This window comes from Taudactylus pleione, unplaced genomic scaffold (assembly GCF_031769625.1).
Source record: "Taudactylus pleione unplaced genomic scaffold, aTauple2 ptg000501l, whole genome shotgun sequence".
NCBI lineage: Eukaryota > Metazoa > Chordata > Amphibia > Anura > Myobatrachidae > Taudactylus > Taudactylus pleione.
Window position 1 is genome coordinate 474,836 of NW_028284903.1, and position 22,905 is coordinate 497,740.

The 22,905-nt window shown below is 41.9% G+C and overlaps 1 protein-coding gene across 1 annotated transcript in view; it reads left to right on the forward strand.

Annotated features, from left to right (window-relative positions):
• LOC148501815 (transmembrane protein 151B) overlaps window positions 1-17,021 on the forward strand; it is a 63,163-nt gene extending 46,142 nt beyond the window's left edge. Inside the window, exon 3 of the mRNA XM_088449937.1 lies at window positions 15,331-17,021. Coding sequence (XP_088306063.1) covers window positions 15,331-16,764 — 1,434 coding nt within the window. The 3' untranslated portion in view covers window positions 16,765-17,021. The remainder of the gene's footprint in view (window positions 1-15,330) is intronic.
• Window positions 17,022-22,905: the final 5,884 nt, after the last annotated feature.

Sequence of the window (22,905 nt, forward strand, 5' to 3'; positions counted from 1 at the left end):
TAGTGTTATATATTAGATATCATGTCCATCTGTTTTAGGAATTTAATAATAATATATGTGGTCTAACGACACATATAATAAAATTGATATATTCCTTCCTGTCATACCTTCTAGAGAAACTGTATTTTAATTAACTACAATAAAAGTTACATTTTATTTTATATAAATAACTACACATACTGTAAGAGTGCACCAGATAAAAAGCCTTCTTTCTCTTCCTTTTACATTTTATATGGTGTTTGGAGTACTCATTATTGGCGATATCATGATAGCTGCTAGGGTGGTGATGGAAGAACCCTGCCCCCCCATCTCTTACTATGACTAATTATTAACAAAGTCTATGGGGCCTATTCATCATCGGAGGCCGTATTGCCTCAGATGATTAAGTATTGAACACGCTGCAAGGCATACTTAAGTATCCAACTCTCAGCGGGGTCTAGCTTACACCGGAGCAATTCATCATTGCTCCGGTGAGTAGACAACTGCTCTGAAAAACAGCTGTCCCCTAAGTTAGTATTGCAGCTACAAATGTAGCTGTGTTACTTACCTCCTCCCCGTTCATGCGTGACCCGAGGTCAATCATGCGCACAGCCACTGGGGAGTCCGTGAGAAAGCGGCGGTGGGATCCACTCGGATCCCTCTTCACATTCCCGGAACTACTTCCCATAGGAAGGCTAGATTACACCGGATCATTGCTCTGGTGAGTGGACAGTTTTCGGAGTTTGCTGAATATCAGGGGGTCCTATCGGACCCCTAATAATGAATGGCCCGGTAACTAAAACATGCGGAAACTAGCGTTTCCACAAGGTTACCGGGCCATTTATCATTTGATGAATAGGCCACTATGTCACAACTCACTGATAGGTAATGGATGCAAACCAGTATTTTGGGATTGACAAGACCCATTACTGAGACGCAGAGTCTAAAGTGCCGGTGGCCACGAGAAGATCACCACAGCGGGTGCTGATGGAACCTTTGCGGCAACACAGCCCCCCTGTCAGGATTCTGCCTAGGATCGGCTGTTACTTACCGCAGCACCGGCTTCCCCTCATTAGCGAGAGCAGTGAGACGTCAGGAGCAACGGTGGGTGACTTGCTGAGTATTCTCCCTGGGGCCCAGGTGACTGTCACGCAATTCTCCATATCGGAGTTCCTGAGACGATGGTCATGAGCACAGCCATCTTGGCTGAATCGAGACAAAAAGGAAGGGAAAAGAGAGGATATGGGATATATCTCACCAAACTGGTATGACTACTACTGATAAATGTATGTAAACAGATAAAATGTATAGGTTTTATGAAGACACCATGGCCCTGATTCAGACCCACTCGCTGCCGGAGTCAGCTCGCAAGGTCTGATTGGCGTGGGTTTTTTATTTTCTCTGGCCGCTCGCTAAGCTGTGGGAGACCTCTCACAGCTTGTGCGAGCAGCCAGGAGGCCGACATGATTATCGCGACCATCGGCCTTGCGACAAGACCCTGTGGTAGGGTATCGGCTACCGCAAGGCCGAGTGGACTTCCTGCTCTAATAGATGATGTCAGTAGGGCCTCCCTCAAACGCCAGGCAGTCCTAAATCCGTCATACCCTTTTCTATATACTATTCACGCCTTTTTCTACTATATCTATTTTGTCAGTCCTTTTTAAGTTATTTGATATATTAAAAGTTATGTTTTATAATTAATACTTATATAGACAATAAGAGTGCTATCTAATAGAGTCTTGTGGGTCATTTTATTTCTTTTTTGCATCTTGACTGTATCATCTGATAGATCCTTATCCATTGGAAGCTGTGTCAGTTCTCAGCTGATTTGCTCATCCAATGGACAGCTACCTGGGGGTATAAACCATACATGCCTACTCTCCTGGGAGGCTCCCGATTTTTCGGGTAACCCCGCGCAACCCTGGAAGAGTAGGCATATCTCCCGCATCCCGCCCACTTCCTAGTGAAGTGGGCAGGATGGGGAAATTTTACCTGGGATTTTCGGGTCCGTAGGGAAGGGGCGGGGCTAAATGGCTCAAATTGTGTCATTTAGCTTTGCCCCCTCCTCACAGACCGGCGAATCGCGGGGGGTTTCTGTAAAGGGGGCGGACCTAATGACGTCTATTGTCTGGCCCCGCCCCCCGAAGAGGAGCGCAGTAGGTCCCCTCCTGCTGTTCCTGGAAAGCTGCCCAGGAATGTAGGTAAGTATGGTATAAACAGGACTCCAGGTGAACAGGAAATTGCTTGATCAACTTCGTTATTCCCTGATGGTTGCTGTTTGCTTCGTCCAGGCTTCACATGCAATCTTCCAGAGACTCTTCCCAGTGGTGTTTCCAGTATATGCTCTGTACATCTCCTATGTACTGAGTTCTAGTGATTATTAACAAAGTGCCATATCCTTGTGCAGCAGTGTGATAGAACATATTTGCCTGAGTAATATTTACAAGTGCCATATCCTTGTCTTTGTGTGTGTACAACTCCAAGTGCCACCTTTTGGTGCAGCAGTGCACCAGAATACCTTTGTCTGTGTACTTGGTTATGCACAGTGGTGTACAAGTACAGATCCTCCTCCGCGAGTCAGCAGCATATCCCCATTCTCCAGTGTTAGTTGCAGAATGTACTATTCAGTGGATTTCCTTTCTCTGGTCTGCCACAGCACCTCTTCAGGAAATATCTCTATTGTGCTTCCCTGTACTAGTGGTACAGAGATTATATTTCCAATGGGCCAAAGCGGTGTGTCTTTCTCTATTCCCACTTTCATCGGATCCCTGACCTGGGGACCGCGACCTGCTTGCCGGGTGCAGCTGAAACCCATATCCCACTTGGAGGGGTCACTGGTGAACACCTCCCGGCAGGTTAGACTCCGCAGCCTAGGCCAAGTCTCGCCAACATCCGATGCTTGTGGACGAGGAGACTGAACATCCAGGCCCCTCGCTCCTGACTCCTTCATTGACCCAGAACCACATCTTACAGCCCCTCAGTAGGGGACTCCAGGATGCTAAACGTGACACCCCCACAGGAAGCCAGCACTGCTGGACCCGGAAAGGGGCATCGGGAACCTGGCACGCTGTGACAGTCTAATATCAATTTGAGATGGAGGCTGCGGGCACCCCATGTTCTGCTTATGCCTCCTCTCTTTAAATGGTTTTCTTGGCATGAATACACCTCTGGCGGAGCAGGGTCCGCTGTAGTTAAGTGATTTACTATTTCTGATCACCTTTCAATCTTAACAAATCTCCTCTGATTGGGGCAGATTCTGAGAAAGACGCAATTCCAGTTTTCACACAAATGGTCGATGTTTTTCAAGTGCGCATGCATCTGAGTCGCACAGCGCATGCGTCCCACGGTGGGTGCACAGAGTCGCAAGACTGATTGAGACACAAGGTCTCAGAAATGTATTGGGCCTTCCTGAGCATTGACTATTTGTACACACAGAGATATACCGTCTTATGGACGTGCTATGTGAGTGTCGTGGGGGTGTCACAGAACTGGTTGCAAACTCAGGCGATTAATCGTCTACATTGGAGGCCATAATCTGACAGAGTTTCTACACCTAGCATGGTGCTGGTTCAAGTTTTTGATGGTGATTCTGATGTTTGTCTCTAAAGAGGCACTAAGCGAGATTGTAGCGTCTTAAGTTGCACAAAGTGACTGTCTCGGTCCTTGCAAATACAGACGCATGGCTGTACACAAAGGGCTTATACTAGTATCTAACAAAAAGGTGCAGACGCTACTGCGGCAATAGACGCACACATGGACGCCACTGCGTCTGACTCAGAATCAGCCCCATTATGTCATTAAATTAGTCTTACCATTTGTGCAATCTATTTTGTTAGATGTAGGCTACAATATCTGCATTGTTGTATGTAATCCTATTCACTTTATTGTTGTGACGTCTTATTCCCCTTGACTGTAACTCTTCCCTGTTACATTTCTTTTCCTTTCTCTACTACTTTCCCATTTTATTTGCTTTGAAAAACCTTAACAAAAACTAATTATATAAAAATAAATACTGCCGCCATATCGCTAATATAATTATGTAAGTGACATGGAGAAATGTGTATTCTCCCATGTGGATTGATAAGTCAGCAGTACCCATAGTGTGCCAGCTGCTTAGCACCTGCAAGCATAGTCCACTGTGCATGTTTTGTCAGCAATAGCTGCAGCCTTTGTCAGCATTCGGGAGGCCAGTGTGACATCTGTCCTGCAGCTATTACATGTTTAATATGTCAGTTTAGTTTACAAAGAGAACATAAATATTGGAGTGTCCCATATGTGAACAAGAAAAGGATTTTACCAAGGAAGCCTGTCTTATTTTCTTTTTACTTCGTAGTGGCGAATCTTCAACTAGTTTGTAAATATATACAACATAAGGCATTTACTTAAATAGTCACAGGTTGAATGCAATGTGTCATTTAATTTTCTCTTCCTCCTACTCATTTGTATATGGATCATTTAGGTGATAAATCTCCTTTCATAGTAAAATTAACAAATATATTTTCTTTAAATTTTGGTTTTCCTATCTCATACCTCTTTTCCACCAAAAACTCAGGTCCGACCTGGGTTTTCAGACGTGGTTCCAACCCAGGTCAGACACCGTTTACACAGCACCATCGATCTGGGTTATTCTCAGTTCAGCCCCGTTCACACTGAACCCGGATCTGTCCTGCTAAACTTGTGAGGTCATAAAAAGTGGGAGGTGACTGCTCCACAACCACCAATCAGCTCATATTAGGCATGACCCAGGTTGGATAACCCGGGTTGCGCCGTTTACACTGCACCATTACCCAGGTCCACCCTGGGTCCGACCCTGGTAACTACCTGGGTTGGATTGCCGGATCACTTGACCTGGGTTATTTTTCAGGGACCCTTGTACACTGAGCTCCGGCCCGGGGAGACCCAGCAAACACCCATGTTTTTGCTCTGGTGTAAAAGGGGTATTATATTGTTTAGGTGATGTTTACTTTGTCTTCTAACAAAAACATTTACTTTCCCTGTTATTCTTGTACGATCTTATGATATAGTTCATGGTTGATTGTATGTTAAATTATACATATAACTCTACCATATATAACATCTTCTATAAACTAAATGAGATGTGCAGGCAATTGGGCCATCCGAGTAATAACTACACAAAATGTTTTTTGATTGCTAATACAGTCAGGTGCATAAATATTAGGACTGACAAAATTTTCATATTTTGGCCTCTATTCACCACCACAATGGCTTTGAAATGAAACAAACAAGATGTGCTTTAACTGCAGACTTTTAGATTTAATTTGAGGGTAATTACATCCAAATTAGGTGAACGGTGTAGGAATTACAACGGTTTCTATATGTGCCTCCCACTTTTTAAGGGGCCAAAAGTAATGGGACTATCAACTCAAAAGCTATTTCATAGACAGGTGTGGGCTATTCCCTCTTTATTTCATTATCAATTAAGCAGGTAAAAGGTCTGGAGTCGATTCTAGGTGTGACATTTGCATTTGGAATCAGTTGCTGTCGACTCTCAATATGAGATCCAAAGAGCTGTCACTATCAGTGAAGCAAGCCATCATTAGGATAAAAAATCAAAACAAACCCATCAGAGAGATAGCAAAAACATTAGGTGTGGCCAAATCAACTGTTTGGAACATTCGTAAAAAGAAGAACGCACCGGAGAGCTCATCAACACCAAAAGACCCGGAAGACCACAGAAAACAACTGTGGTGGATGACAGAAGAATTATTTCCCTGGTGAAGAAAAACCCCTTCACAACAGTTGGCCAAATCAAGAACACTCTCCAGTAGGTAGGTGTATATGTGTCAAAGTAAACAATCAAGAGAAGACTTCACAAGAGTGGATATAGAGGGTTCACCACAAGATATAAACCATTGGTGAGCCACAAAAACAGGAAGACCAGATTAGAGTTTGCAAAACAACATCTAAAAAAGCCATTACAGTTCTGGAACAACATCCTATGGACAGATGAGACAAAGATCAACTTGTACCAGAGTGATGGGAAGAGAAGAGTATGGAGAAGGAAAGGAACTGCTCGTGATCCAAAACATACCACCTCATCAGTGAAGCATGGTGGTGGTAGTGTCATGGCATGGGCATGTATGGCTGCCAATGGAACTGGTTCCCTTGTATTTATTGATGATGTGACTGCTGACAAAAGCAGCAGAATGTATTCTGAAGTGTTTCGGGCAATATTATATGCTCATATTCAGTCAAATGCTTCAGAACTCATTGGACGGCGCTTCACAGTGCAGATGGACAATGACCCGAAGCATACTGCAAAAGCAACCAAAGAGATTTTTAAGGCTAAAAAGTGGAATGTTATGCTATGGCCAAGTCAATCCCCTGACCTGAATCCGATTGAGCATGCATTTCACTTGATGAAGACAAAACTGAAGGGAAAATGCCCCAAGAACAAGCAGGAACTGAAGACATTTGCAGTAGAGGCCTGGTAGAGCATCACCAGGGATGAAACCCAGCATCTGGTGATGTCTATGCATTCCAGACGTCAGGCTGTAATTGTCTGCAAAGGATTTGCAACAAAGTATTAAAAAGTGAAAGTTAGTTTCAGGATTGTTTAGTTTGTCCCATTACTTTTGGCCCCTTAAAAAGTGGGAGGCACATATAGAAACCGTTGTAATTCCTACACCATCCACCTGATTTGGATGTAATTACCCTCAAATTAAATCTGAAAGTCTGCAGTTAAAACACATCTTGTTTGTTTCATTTCAAAGCCATTGTGGTGGTGAATAGAGGCCAAAATATGAAATATCTTTCAATGTCCCAATATTTATGCACCTGACTGTATGTAAAATATATGCCCAGACCTAAGGGCTCATGCAGTCCTTTCAGATGGATCTGTGGTCAAATCAGCTTGAAAGGCTGTAATAACAGAGATTGATACCCTTATTTAGAAAATGCGATCTCAGGCAAAACATGTGGTTTTTAGACAGTCATTATATCAACAAAGTATATATATATATATATATATATATATATATATATATATATATATGGATGGATGGGACAATGCCGACGTCATGATGCCGACATTGTTGTAATGTAAAGCATTTAACCATGAAGGAGTATAACTTTGAACAGGATTGTAAAGCAATTAGTTGAACGTTATATTACCAACACGATATGTCTTTCCGTCGCATCGCAGTCTAACAGCATCTTCTGTTAAATATTCACCTAAATTCCTTTCCTAGAATGTAGAGGGGCTGAACTTACCAATTAAGAGGAATACAATTGTACATAATTTAAAACGTCTTCGACCCAATATTGTGTTTCTGTAGTAGCTGCATTCATTGGGTTAAGGAATTCAGAAGTCGCTTTTTTTTACTTTACTCTTCGCCTTTTGTTTAGTAAATCCATGAGATGTTAGATGAACTTGATGATTCTCAAGGGCGCTGTTTTTGAAACTCTTGATGAATCGAGAAAAATTGTCGTTTACTTATATATAGGCTCCCACTGGTTCCAATGCTGACTTCTTCTCTAATGCATACACATGCCTCCGAGACTGAGTTGAAGGCTGTATTGTTTTAGGAGGTAACCTCTGTGTTACAGTATCAGCTACACTACACAGGTCTGGAGGGTTGGGAGGGTGACAGGAATGGGGCAGTACGCCATACTCCATGTTACTTCTCACTGAGTTTCTCTGGTTGATAGATTCATGGAGATACTTGCATCCTGTTTCTCAAGAATACTCAATTACATTTTTTTTAAACAATGTTTTAATTTGTTTTCATGGAAAGGTACAGCATCAAATGGTACAAAAAACTAATGTGCATATCAGGAGGGCAAGCCTCCAGTCCAAGGGGAACAATATCAAAGCTAACTTAAGTCAGTATAAGGTGCCATGGTGACTCAAGAAAGAGAACAGAGGAGCAGTACTTAAGAGTAAGAACAGAGGAAAGATAAAAGAGGGTGAAGAAGAAAAAAGGGAGACAGGCGGGTAGAAGGGAGAGGAAGAAAAAAGAGAGAGGAAGAGAAAAGGAGGAGAGGGGGGGTGGAGAGGTAATGAAAGATAGAAGGAGTGTTAGTAACAGGGGCAGAAGTATGGGAGACAATGGAGGCGCTTGCCGCCGGGTGCCAGCACTGAAGGGGCACCTCCTCCATCACCCATTATATATTCACCCCACTTAGGGCTGTAAATATGGGGGATAGGTGGGCACTAAATGATAACTTGCCTCTGGGCGTCTGGGATGAACTTACGCCACTGGTTAGTAAGGTGAGGGGAGGAAGGGGTGGTGGGAGAAAGAGGTGGTGGGAAGGAATTCTGATAGGTCAGTAGCTTAGGAGAGCGACAATGGGCCTAGAAATCAGCTGGAGGTTGAGGAGGAAGTGGCCTCATGGTGCGAAAAGAAAAAAGTCAGGTGCTAACCTATTGTGCAAGCCTATATGGTATATTAGATTAAATATACTGACTGCAACTAATTTAAAGGGGAGCACTGGAACCCCAGATAATCAGAAAAGCAAAGAAAAAATCAAAAGAAGCGTTGACAGTATTTAACATTTCATACAATATCACACATTTGACACAATATAATACAATTTGGAAGAGATGCACATAGCCTAGGAGAGAGAAAGTGGAGAGAGATAAAGTACCAACCAATCAGCTCCTAACTCTCAGTTTACAGGGTGAGTTTCAAAAATGGCAGTTAGGAGCTGATTGGTTGGTACTTTATCACTATCCACTTTATCACTCTCCAAGGCTTAGTGCATCTCCCCCACTAACATATTACACACACCCGGTGTCTTAACATATAGCAGTGATTCCCAACCTCAGTCCTCAAGGCACACTAACAGTCCTGGTTTTAGTGATATCCATGCTTAAGCACAGATGGTTAAATCAATATAACTAAGGTACTAATTTAGTCACCTGTGCTCAACTATGGCTATCCCTAAAACCTGGACTGTTAGTGTGCCTTGAGGACCGTGGTTGGGAACCCCTGACATATAGTGTCACAATCTATAATTAAAATTATTATGGACAAATTCACAAAGTATTAAACTTTTTATTTAACACATTATAAACATAAGCAAGTAGTTGGTAAATACGTTTCACTGTATTAACAACCTGCTTATTATAAAGATCCAATCCTCCAGCAACAGCAGTTGTTTGATTAGCTCAATTAAAGCATTAATGGCAAACTATTTATTAATGCAATATCCAATAAAGCAAATCAAGCAGTTACTCAGTGCTCAATAAGCTTTCAGCACAAAGAAAAAGGTGTTAGATGGCTTAATTAGCTTAGTCCAGCAATTGCAGGCTTGTAACTTCCAGATATTGTTACTTTGCTCAGTCCAAGCATTAGTAGCACTGTCCCAGATGATTTTTGGTTAGACAGTATCACGGAAAGAACTTACAGCAGGTATTCTGCTCTCAATCAGCCATAGAATGTTAACCGGCACAAGTGTAAATTAGTTTAATAAACTCAATCCAGCAAACACAAGTTAGTAGCAGCCAATAATATGAAAGCTTTAGACTGGGTACACATGTAAAGATTTTCTGTCCAACCATCCAATTAGTTGATTGGTTGGAATGAAAATCGGGTAAGGTATGAAAGCAAATGACAATCAGCAATTTGCTCCCATACGCCAGATAATGGACAGAAACTGTTGTTTGAACAAATTGTTTAGCTCAAACGTTTAAACAATCTTGTCTGACGACCATTTTCATCTGTTTTCTGGCATTTAGGATCAAATTTCTGATCATCATTTACTCCCATACGCAGGGCCAAAGCTAGGGTAGTGCAGCCGCTGCCATCACACAGGGCACCACAGCTCAGGGGGTGCTGTTTGGGCCTATCAAATTTCTGTTATTATTATCATTCTTGCTTGTAGCTTCCTCTTATTTCATCCCCAGCATCTCCTGGCCTCTCCTATCTCTTCCCTGACCCTTTCCCATGAAGCCATGGCTCTTTTTTGGGTGCATTATGTCCCTTTGAAAAATGAGGGGGGCGCCAATGCTCTTTCTGGCACAGGGCACCAAAAAGTCTAGTGACGGCTCTGCCCATACCTTACCAGAGTTTCATTCCAACCAATCAACTAGTTGGATGGTTGGACAGAAAATCGTTACGTGTGTACCCAGCATAAGAATGCATGCATATCCCACCTTTTCACTTCACCCCAAATAAGTAACAATGTCCCAGCATTTGCAGGAAATTAAAATTAGCATTGGATTCAACTTCTATACATACAAGTTCTTGTGGTAGTCCAAATAGAAAGCAAGTCCACTGGATCCAGCGTATGAGAATACTTAAGTCTTTACGTGTTTCTCCACCTCCCTCCTTCAGCAGCTTCCTCAGAAGACATATTTTTCACAGTCATTGTATCTTCATTTATACTTGCTGTACTAATCATTTGCTACTTCCCTGTCGGCACATGTATACTTTGCCATGTGTGTCACACCTCATGATCATGCTAAATTGGCTCCTGCACACTACACCTTGCTTGTCAAGCCTCTTTTTCACACCTGTGTAGTGCATGTGCACTACACTTAAGCTGGCCACACACTAGACCAACTTACATCCAACCATCCAACTAGCTGATTGGTTGGAATGAAAATCTGGTAAGGTATGAAAGCAAATGACAATCAGCAATTTGCTCTCAAACGCCGGAAAACTGTTGTTTGAACAAATAGTTTAGATCAAACATTTAACAAACTTGTTTGAACGACCATTTTCATGTCTTCTGGCATTTAGGAGCAAATTGCTGATCATCAGTTACTCCCATACGTTACCAGATTTTCATTCCAACCAGCCAACTGGTTGGCTGGTTGGAAAGCAAGCGCACTGGGACCAGTTACCGGCATCCATAATAAACCTCCATCAATAGCATCAGCATGAAGACTCCAGATTGAAGTCTGTACGCACATTGATACCATTGCAGGGATTGGGAATACAATAGATAAGTTTGGCGTGATTCCATTGGTTCTTCTTAAAGTTGTCTTGGTTACAGGATCATTTATTGGACAATTTCAAATGGATACAAATGATCTCCAACCTCCCTTTGTATCCTTTTTCCCCCTGCATGCAAATCTAAGCTGCTACCATTACAGAGTACATTTTAGTGTTTTAACTCTCTACAGTCCATAAGTTGAGAATGCATGTTGCGATCTTCTCACCGATGATACCGGAAAGCTGTTAACAGAGTAGATCAGTACGACACTAAACACGGTTTACTTATCATGTACTAAACCTTAGTTGTAGAAAACAGTCATTTCTTTACACGCTGGCATTCTGAATGAATCATGTAATAATAACCCTTTTGCGCTATGGAACTATTGCTTTAAGTGTATGTATGCAAGGGAGAACGACACTAAATAGCGTTGTGCGTCTGGGGGTCTGTGGGGTACTTAGCGAGCAACACTAAGCTGGAAAGGTATCTCTGAGTGTATGGGACTAAGTCGGTATTGGTTGTGTATGGATCGTTAAAAAGCTGAATGTGATAATAATTAGCTATTTTGCATTGTGCACTGTTTAACATCGCGTGTATGTGTTAATGTGAATGCAGGGAAAACACCACTAATTTGCTACTTTTTAGTGCTGTTCATATTTAAGTCTGTGGTGATTTTAATGTGTTGGAAAGTCATTTTTATGTATGTCAGACACCGTCGGTATGTGTTTGGGGAAGATTGTTAAAAAGCTGGCCGTGCTACTTATTAGCAATTTTGCTTTGTGTTTTGTGTACTATGTGGTTTTGACAAAATGGCGCTGTGTGACCTATTTCTAAGATGGAGTCTTGTCGCCATTCGCAAGATGGCGTCGCTCCGATCTAATTTTAAAACTGATTCTGTCTCAGCCAATTATCCAGCTTCGACAGAAGTTAGAAAGTTGACCATAAACATGTAGCTCTGAGAGAAAAGAGGGGAACGATGTAAGAAAATTTGTGATTATAGGGAAGGTGTCTTCGGCAAATAGAATTAATTTACGATTGGCGGAGCCAACTGGAATTCCATTTATTGTAGGACTGAGACACAACCTGGCAGCAAGGGGCTCCATTATCAGGGAGAAGAGGAGGGAGATAAAGGGCATTTGTACCTCATGCCATTGTGAATAGTGAAAGGAGCGGTGGCGAAACCATTAGAGAGGACTAAGGCAGAGGGATTAAAGTACAGGGAATATATACCTTGAAGGAAATCCCCTCAAAAACTGAAGGTTTGAAGGGTGAGGCGCATGAAGCTCCAGTCTACCCTATAAAATGCCTTTTCTTCTTCTAGGGCCACCTCCAGAGCGAAAAGCAACCTCTTATTAGCTAGATGGATAAGACTGATGGCTTTACAGGTACCATCAGCCACCTGGTAACCACGGATGAATCCAACTTGATCGGAGTGCACCAAAGATGGGATCACAGCCACAAGTCTGGAAGTCAGAATTTTTGCAAACAATTTTTAGGTCATCGTTGAGAAGATAATTTGGCCTATAGCTCTTACAAGAAGAAGGGTCACCACCGTCTTTGGGGATAAAAACAATCTCTACTCTAGTGGTGGCTACATCAAACTTACCGCCCAAAAGAATCACATTGCAGAGGAGTATAGGAGAGGGCATACTGGTTACTGTGTAACCAGTTTGTTCTGTTGGGCCTGCTGCTGCTCTGGGCACAGTGATCGTGGTGGTTACTTCACGTACTTGGGATTTGATAGTGCTACACTACGGACTGTGGACCTCATTCAGAGGCGGTCGCACGGAGCGATTGGTCATAGTGAGCGATGTTTTTTTCAACTGCGCATGCGTGTACATGGCAGTGTGCATGCGCAAGCCTGTCTTTCCGACCGCAATCCTCTTGCTCGTTAGTCACTACGAGGTTGTAGCTGAGATTTACATTTCGTGCCGTTTGTGGGTGGTTACAGGGGAAGGTGCTTGTGAGCGGGGGTGTGGTGGTGCGGACGCAGGCGTGGTTGACCTTAAAAAGGGCGTTTTAAGGGCATGCATATATTACGAGCGAGTCATCACACCCGTCATCTCAGGGTCTATCTTAAGCATTGCGAGTGCAGGCAATGGTTTCTGCCTCAACCGATGTCTGTAGGAAATTAACACTGTAACAGGTGTTAATCGTGCTGACGTAGGTTGCCGCCTGTGACCGACTCTGAATTAGGCCGTAGAGATAGGAGGTGTGCTTTCATTGTTGTGGGTGTTTCCGTGCTTACGATGTGCGTTGCGACTGAGTGCTCGTTTTGCATATTGGGTGCTACCGATCACTCCCGAGAGACCGCCTCTGAATGAGGTCCAGTGTGTGGTCTCTCGTTCCCGGCAGCAGTGGCAATAAGAAGACCTGCCACCCAGTATTGGATGCCAGGAGGTAAGAGAGGAAGAGAGGGAGTTTAGTGCTAGCCAGTACCACTGTTCATCAGGCTACTTTTCCTAATAACACCAGCCGGCAAACGAGACGGAACTCTCCTCCTACCCTTTTATAAGAGGACTATAAGCATTTTAATATAACAATCTTGTTAATAAAGTACATATTGCATGCCGAGTAGAACTAAATACACACACACACATAGCAGCGCTCATTTTTATTTACTTATTTACTTGTATATATTGCAAACTGAGCTGCTATATAACACGTAGTGCAGTAGTGTTTATATAATTTGATTTTTTTAAAAGGCAAAAATAGAAATGTAACTTACTAAATTAGATCTCTATTTGAGTAGAACATCTTCCCGATGAATTCACTTTCTCCAGGTCTCCAAGTGCACTACCACTATCCCGTGGATCTCAGAAGAACAGGGCAGAGTCCATTTTTTTAAGCATGTACATATCTGGCGCATGCGCAACGAAGTGCGGTTTGTGCTTCACCTTGTGTACAGAAAAGGCACAGCGGATATTTAGGAGGCTGTCTACCATCTACTAACTAAACGTTTTGTATGTTCAGGCGCTCAAAAAGGCCTATCACTCTTGTGGCGGGAGCGGCTATAGGCACAGGAGGTAACCACCCTCAATAATCAGCATTCAAAGTATTATGGTACCACAGCGCTCAACCTTAATATATATTCTCCCTTGTTTTGAATAAAATGGATGCAATAAATGTCTCATCAAATAACAGTATATTTTATTAAAATTTTGATATGAGGATAAAATATTGTATCTTGCAATGCTATAAGTTGACTGAAATACAGTGTGTGTCCCCTATTACCAGCCGGCAGGGCCAGATTAACAATGGGGCGGATGGAGCTACAGCTCCAGGCCTTCACATAAAAATAGGCCCATCATTATGACAGCATGATGTTGACTATCCATCTGCTGTCCACAAGGTCAGCCATAAATCATAAGTAGTAAAAAAAATTTCTAGTTCCCTCATAAAATGAAGCTTTTTTTTTTCTTTTACATATTTGGGGAGACATTGGGGCTGATAGTGTAGGGTGTGTACACACCCACATGGCACTGGCCACACCCACACAGTAATGGTTACACCTCCTCTGCTTTTCATAATAGGCCCTTGATCATTTTAAGCTCCAGGCCCATGTGACCCTCAATCCAGCCCTGCCAGCCGGCATCTAGTTGTTATTATAAATCACCACATAACAGGTCAAATATAAAGTGCCAATTGAGGGAGGGAGGGTGTGTTTGGATAGGTGTAAGGGACAAAGACAGTTGTGAATCGTAGTGGGGATAGACGGGATATTGGGGGAGGTACAGATGATCAATGGATTGTCCTGGTACCACTGGGAATGTATGTAATGGTTAAATAATTCAGTCTCCTCTGTTGAGTGTCCGCCGTTCAATGACCATACTTGTCCTGTTAGTCCCCTGTTGATAAGGTAGTCGTTACTGTGTAGTAGGTAGCTCCCTGTCTTATTCGTCTACCTGATCTCTTGGGTGTTCAGCGGCAGTGTATCTGTAGTAGTGCTGTGTCAGGCCGCCTAGACCCGTCGGTACTTACTCTTCCTGGCAGGGCGGGCTATCAGTCTCTCTCCGAGGTCTGCGGCGGCTACCTGCTGACACTGTACTCGTGGCTTATCCCAGATGTATCTTCCTGCACTGCCTCTGTCTGGTCTAGCATTGCCAGGCCCCTCCCTCCCCGTGGCATAATAGCGGCTGCTCCCCCTACTATTCCGTTACTGCAACCTGCAGTTTTTACTAAATAGATTTTCTTTTATTTCACCAAGAGCTTCATATCTACAAGGCAGATTATTTATTATGATAGCCCTTGGACTGGGATATGTTAAAGGATAAAATAATTGGTATATTGTTACATTTAAGATATTAGAAAATTCTCACTCTCTTTATTGTTCATTAAAAAAAATGTTCTGTAGTTTCTGTTTATACTGTCTGTACTGTTTATATATTTATTTATGCTGTCTAGTCACTTTCTCACTTGACTTTTTCTTTCTTTGGCTTCCCATAGCAACGTCCAGAGAAGCAGTCCTTGAGTGCGTCCATGTGCCGGGAGACTCATTGGAAATGTCTTCTCCTCTCTATCCTCATGTTTGTATGTCTTTGTTCCGTCACCTGGTGCCAGGTTACAAGTGTTACCAAACTCAGTTTCGACAGCTCTCTTAAGGGCAGGTCCATGATCTACCATGGTAGTCCTTGCTCGGATGGTTATGTCTACATTCCCTTGGCCTTTCTTGCAATGCTCTACGTGGTCTACCTGGTAGAATGTTGGCACTGCCATGCCAAAAGTGACCTTCAGCATAAGGCCGATGTCAGTAGTGTTTATGACCAGATACAGCGTATGCGTCAAGCTACGCCTTGCATCTGGTGGAAGGCCATTAGCTACCACTTTGTCAGACGCACTAGACAAGTCACACGCTACCGCCATGGCGACGCCTATACAACTACTCAGGTCTACCATGAGCGAGTTAACACTCACGTGGCTGAAGCAGAGTTTGAATACTCTCATTGTGGCATAAAAGACATTTCCAAAGATTTGTTGGACCTGGATCGCCACCCTGCCACCAAATTAAAGTTCACCAAGTGCTTCAGCTTTGCCAACCTAGAGTCAGAGAACTCCTATCTCACCCAGCGTGCTCGCTTCTTCACAGAGATCGAAGGCCTGGATGACTATATGGAGGCAAGGGAAGGAATGCAGCTGAAAAATGTGGACTTCAAGGAGTTAGTAATTGCGTATGTGAACCTGGAACGGCTACCATGGTATGTCTCGCACTATGCTTTTTGGGCAGCATCCTTGCTTATGCTGTCATGGCCACTACGGGTTTTCATTGAATATCAGACTGCCCATGTTCATTATCATGTTGAGAAATTGCTAGGAATGGAGTATAGGGCTTCAGGAGTGGCAGAGGAGCCCATATACCGATTCAGAATGCCACGTGTCAGCACCTTTGACAGCACAGAACTGGAATGGCATATATGTACCAACCGCCAGCTGATTCCCAGCTATTCAGAGGCAGTGCTGATGGACTTAACAGATGCATCACTATGCAATGGCTACACGGCTTGCGGATATAGCAGTGTTTTGCGTGGCTGTGAAGGCTGCAATAGGGCATCAAGCAGTTCTTCTATCTTCTCCCGCCATGCCATGCACAGCTGTAGCGGTGGGCCATCTCACCTCTCCCTCAGCACTAGCCGTTTCTCCCTCTGTCAGCTGCATGGATCCCACAGGACAGGTCTTTGGAGGAGCCGCAGCAGTAGCCTGGCAGAACGTGTGTGCCAGGATGACAGGTGCTGTTCCTATTCCAGCCAACTGGCTATTAATGAAAACCCACCCACTTACCACGACGCCCGCTTTTTTCCTGTGCTTATAGTACATCGCCAGGAAGGCTGCCGAAACAGGAACTTCTGTATACACCGCTCCTCCTGCATGGAGACCTCCTTGTGATATAATATACCATGATGCTAGTAGTGCAGCTACACGGTGTGTCACCAGAGAGAGCTCCAAACATATGGTAAAACACATACACAATGACCAATGACACACAGTATGCTAGGCACCTGTAGAGAAAAATAAGAAAATAACATTATTAATTCCAAAAAATAATAAACCAAGAAAATAAGACACAAATCTGCACCTCACCAAAGTTTTCGGGAGCTGACAGTTGAATGTCCTGGATATCTTTATTGTTACATAATGCACTACACAAGAGTCAAGACTGGTTTGCTTCATTCATGTTTAAACTCTGAAATAACAAAATGCAATAAATGATTTTAAATGGATGTAAGGGTTCAAGAAAAAAGACCATTTAAATCTAGAGAGCTCTAATACTTTTGAGACCTAAATCTGCAAAACCCACATCGTTGTCAATAGGAACCACATCATGTGTTCTTCTGTGCCCTAAACACAGTGAGATATTTTCAAGTTACTAGTTACTATATGTCTACTAATTCTGTTAATTTAATTGGTTAGACGTCGAATTTCCAGGAAAATAACGTTTCCAAGTTAAAGATTTTCTGTGAAAAAACTATCTCGCTAAACCATAGACCAGTATAGGTTGTGGCTTTATATGAAAAGACAGATTCACAAACAGTAGAAATCAGGTGGAGATGGTGACTAATGAGCTGTTGTCTATCTCATTATGGTATATCATATTGTGGTATATTTTATTATGGTATATCATATTGTGGTATATCTTATTATGGTATATCTTATTGTGGTATATCATATTATGGTATATCTTATGGTATATCATATTGTTCTTTATCTTATTATGGTATATCATATTGTGGTATACCTTATTATGGTATACCATATTGTGGCATATCTTATTATGGTATATCATATTGTGGTATATCTTATTATGGTATACCGTATTGTGGTATATCTTATTGTGGTATATCTTATTGTGGTATATCATATTATGGTATATCTTATGGTATATCATATTGTTGTATATCTTATTAATGTATATCATATTGTGGTATATCTTATTATGGTATACCATATTGTGGTATATCTTATTATGGTATATCATATTGTGGTATATCTTATTATGGTATACCGTATTGAGGTATATCTTATTGTGGTATATCTTATTGTGGTATATCTTATGGTATATCATATTGTTGTATATCTTATTATGGTATATCATATTGTGGTATATCTTATTATGGTATACCAAATTGTGGTATATCATATTGTGGTATATTTTATTATGGTATACCATATTGTTATATATCTTATTATGGTATATCATATTGTGGTATATCTTATTATGGTATATCATATTGTGGTATATCTTATTATGGTATATCGTATTGTGGTATATCTTATTGTGGTATATCATATTGTGGTATATCTTATTATGGTATATCATATTGTGGTATATCATATTATGGTATATCATATTGTGGTATATCTTATTATGGTATATCTTATTGTGGTATATCATATTATGGTATATCATATTGTGGTATATCTTATTATGGTATATCATATTGTGGTATATGTTATGGTATATCATATTGTGGTATATCATATCATGGTATATCATGTTGTGGTATATCTTACTATGGTATATCATGTTGTGGTATATCTTATTATGGTATATCATATTGTGGCACATCTTATTATGGTATACCATATGAAAAATGCCCTCACTCTCAAAACCTGGTTCTGACCAGGACAAGATTACAGTTTAGCTTCCCTGGGCCACTCTCAAAAATTGCCTCAGTGCTCCAAAACACATCTGTGAATAAATAAATACATTAAGATATTTAAAACAATAATGGATTTTTGCTGTCAAGTGTTATAATAGATGTCAAATTAAAAAATGTAACAATACAAAACACATGTACATTTTACAGTGTAATACATCCAGGCGGACTGTCTTGCCAGTTCTAGCTGTAAAACACAACAAAACCAGCACTATGCTGCACTAATACAACCTACCAGCACTATGCTGCACTAATTCAACCTTCTAATACAGTAGGTGGGGACAAATCCAGTAAATACTTGCTGATTCCAATCAATATATATTCTTACAAACATATTCTACATGTGTACTGTAAATCATAAAAACATTTACTTGGGTGTCCCATGATAAAGTCACAGTTACAGATGTGTATTGGGATAGTGTACTGCAGTTTACAGAAAAGGGACTGATTTTGAGTAGCGTCTTTTGCCGTAGTCGCGCCTGCAACCTTATGCTAATGGTAGTATCAGCCAGTACAGCCGGGATGCAGTCGGGATGCCGACGGTCTAAATGCCGATCATCGGCATCCCGACTGTTTAATCCTGGCAACTGTCTAATGACCGACGCCTGTCATTAGACCTACGCCGGGAGCCCAACAACCGGCTTACCGATCGAAGGTAAGCCAGGCGCGGACAGCCATATGGGGGGGGACTTAGGGTTAGGCACCCCCTTGGGAGGTTAGGGTTAGGCTAGGGGAAGGGAGGGTTAGGGTTAGGCACCCCCGGGGGGGAGGTTAGGGTTAGGCACCCCCCCCGGGAGACTTAGCGTTAGGCAGCGGGGAAGGGGGGGTTAGGTTTAGGCACTTAGAGGGCGTTTAGGGTTAGGCACTTGGGGTTAGGCACCCCTAAGGGAGGGCTATGGTTAGGGGGGGGAGGTTAGATTAGTAAATGGAAAAAAACACTTACCTGTCGGGATCTCACTGCCGGGCTTCCGCTGTTGCGATTTGAACCAGTAAATCATACTGATCCCATCACGCGTCTGACTGTGCAAGGACTGGGGTGCCTACTTTGTGCTTCTTTAGATGCAAACCATGGTCACAACATTGAAATTTGCACCAGCCCTGTGGTAGGTGCAGACCTTCCATCTGAGTATGACCTCCTATTTGAGAGATTAAGCATCTGTGTAGGCAACCACATCAGTGATGTGCCCATGACACTCCTATAACACGCCCATACATCGGGCTACCTCTGTGCATCTAAATAGTCAACTCCCAGTCACTGCCCAGTAACATCCAGCACATTTCCAGTATACTTCTGATACTGTGCATCTCAATCACAATTGCGCCACTATATGTAGCTATGAATCGCTGAACTCTGTGAACATCGGCAATGTGTGCTACTCAGAATCAGGCCCATTGTGTCAAATGTTGTACCTATACTGTGTTACTATGTTTAGGAAGGAAGGGACGGCACTACGGGTCTTTAAATGATTCAAATACTACTATTAGGCAATATGACCACATGTCTCAATCCAACTTTTCAGTGTAAATAAACACCATCATCAGGGCATAAATACAGTAAGAAAAAGATAGAGAGAGACATGAATTTATCAGATTTATGACCGCTCCCTATATATAACATAACTGCAGTGTCTAGACATAGCACAGCAGTTGTTGGACTGAGAAACCCTATGAGTTGGCCAAATGTCCTGTTACATAATTCTTCTCTAATCTTGTAACTGCAGAATTTGCTACCAACGTGTGACTGACAGATAAATCAGGAGGTAAATCCCAGTAAGGGTTTAACCCTCATCTTTGGTTATTTGTCAGTCATCCTAATTTGTTCCTCTCATTAGAATGTATAGTTGATTTTATTCTCATATTTCAAGGGTTATACAGTCAATATCCCGGCGGCTGCGATGCCGGCGCTGATATTACTGACGCCTCTCACAATCCCAACCCCGGAATCCCAACTGCCGGGATACCAAAGGTAAGTAGCTGGGTGGGGGGGAGAGTTAGGGTTAGGCAATAGGGGGAGGGTTAGGGTTAGGCACTAAGGGGGGAAAGTTGGGTTTCGGGTGTGGGAAGGGGGACGTTAGGTTCAGGCACTAGGGGGGAGGTTAGGGTTAAGCTCCAAAGAGGGAGGGTTAGGGTAGGGAGAGGGGGAGGGTTAGCATACCGAACAACAAGTGTTGGTATGCTAGCCCTGTTGGGAACCTGACTGCCGGCATCCCATACCCAACCCATTTAAGGCTCACAAAACGTTCAGATATGTATTTGGCAAAAGTTTGATCGGTAATGATTGCTAAGATTTAACATGTACCTTTCTATAAGAAGTCCTACAGAGCAGCCACAAACTACTTCCTGTGATGTCCTCCTTGTACCTTTGCAACAGGATTTTCAGTTTACATGTCTTCAGACATACATAGATAAATATTGTAGACAAAACAAGACCAGCAACCAACCCCCGAAGCCATACCTACAATATGCCCTGTTTTGCCCTGAAGGTTAAGTTGAGCCTCATCAGAACTTATATCCTCTTGTCTAATAGGTCAGTTAATACTATCACAAGGGACAGCAGGATACATCCCCACAAATGCATTTATTATTCTGAAGATCTAAGATGAATGATTTAAGGTTGAGTACTACTGGTAAATGTTCCACTTTAATCCCCTTAATCTGGTCTGGCCTTCTTTTAAACTTATTATATATTTTTTTAATTTAAAGAGGGAGTGGCGGATACAGAAAGAAAAAAATGGGGATGGGGTGGGAAGAGGTAAACAAGGAAAAATACAAGAGATATTAATCATACAAAAAAAAACCCATCCAATTATAATCGTGCTCAGAAAGTGGGGATCCTAATGAATATCGAACAATGACACATTAGAAGGATGTGATACAGTAGGAAATAAGGTCTAGCAGTCCACCAAAGTTTTAATTAATTCTAGGAATATTGAGTATGTATTACAGTTAACCGCATATCTAATGCTGACTAGCTAGTTCTGTAGCGTATTGTGCCATAAGTGCTACTTCATCAGGGCAGTAGTTAGATATGTACAATGAAAAGTCTCCATATATAAGTACTTTAGCTATGATTTTGGACATGTGAACATGATGCTGTTCTTTCCAGTGCTGGGTAAGTGCAGTGCATTGAATGTGCCTACATACAGTACTTGTTATGGGACAGCAGTCAGTAGACTGGCTCCAGAATCCCGACCACTGGCATCCTGACGGTAGATATTAGGGTTAGGGGGAAGGTTAGGGTTAGGCACTAGGGGGAGGGTTAGACTGCAGGGGGGGAAAGGTTAGGGTTAGACTGCAAGAGGGGAGGGTTACAGTTAGGCTGCGGGAAATGTGGGTTAGGGGGAGGGTTAGGTGGTAAAGTTAAGACACCTATTTGGGTTGGGATTCTGAAAGTCGGGATGCCGCTGTCTGTATTCTGACCGCCGGTAACCCGATCCAGTACCCAAGCCCTTGTTATATACCCTAAAATCTAAAGAGGAAATGGAGTAACACCATGTTAGGAGCGAGTGTAATATTAGCATCTGTCACTTGAAACAGTAAATTAGTAACATCTGCCCAGGAGGGCTTAATTCTTGGCAATTTCCTTCCCTTCCACAAATTCCCCAACAATATTTATGGATGGCAAAATATTATGGAGTGTGGATGGAGTTAAGTAGATTCTGTATATTTAGTTATTCTATATAATTTATATATTTGCAAATGTGACTATTAATGAAAATCTTCCCTATATCTTCCTTCGAAAGTTGTCATTTTTCTTTACCTGATATTTTCCCTTTTAATTTCATAATCATTAAACATTACTTTGTCCCCCTGTAATGAACATACATTCAAAACCTCTCACATAATGTGTCTTAATGAAATTGCCTCCAAGAGTACATTATATGCCAGCTGTTACTGACATGTATCAAAGCTCTGAAGATACAATATCTTACCTCTGTTAGTGACATGAAATATCTGTAATGCTTATGAATAGGTGCTAGGCTGTAAGTTTACTCATTATTTTATCCAAAGTTCATGTCAACTTCATTTAAGAACATTAACTTAATTTTATGCATACATTTTCTACACAATGCAGAAACATTATAGCTTATTAGTGGTAGTGGCCTTACAGCGGAGATAATAAATATAATTATTATACTTCATGTATGTGATATCAATTTATACATGGGTAAGTTATATTTGGCCTTATGTACTCCCAACTCTAAGTTATGGAGATATTTTAAGTCAGCAATACATTTTATTTCCATATGATGCAGAATTAGTCTATAAAGGCCACAGAAAGTGACTTCGAATGTCAGTAATAATTACCAGTAAGGTGTACTTATATATATATATATATATATATATATATATATATATATATATATAT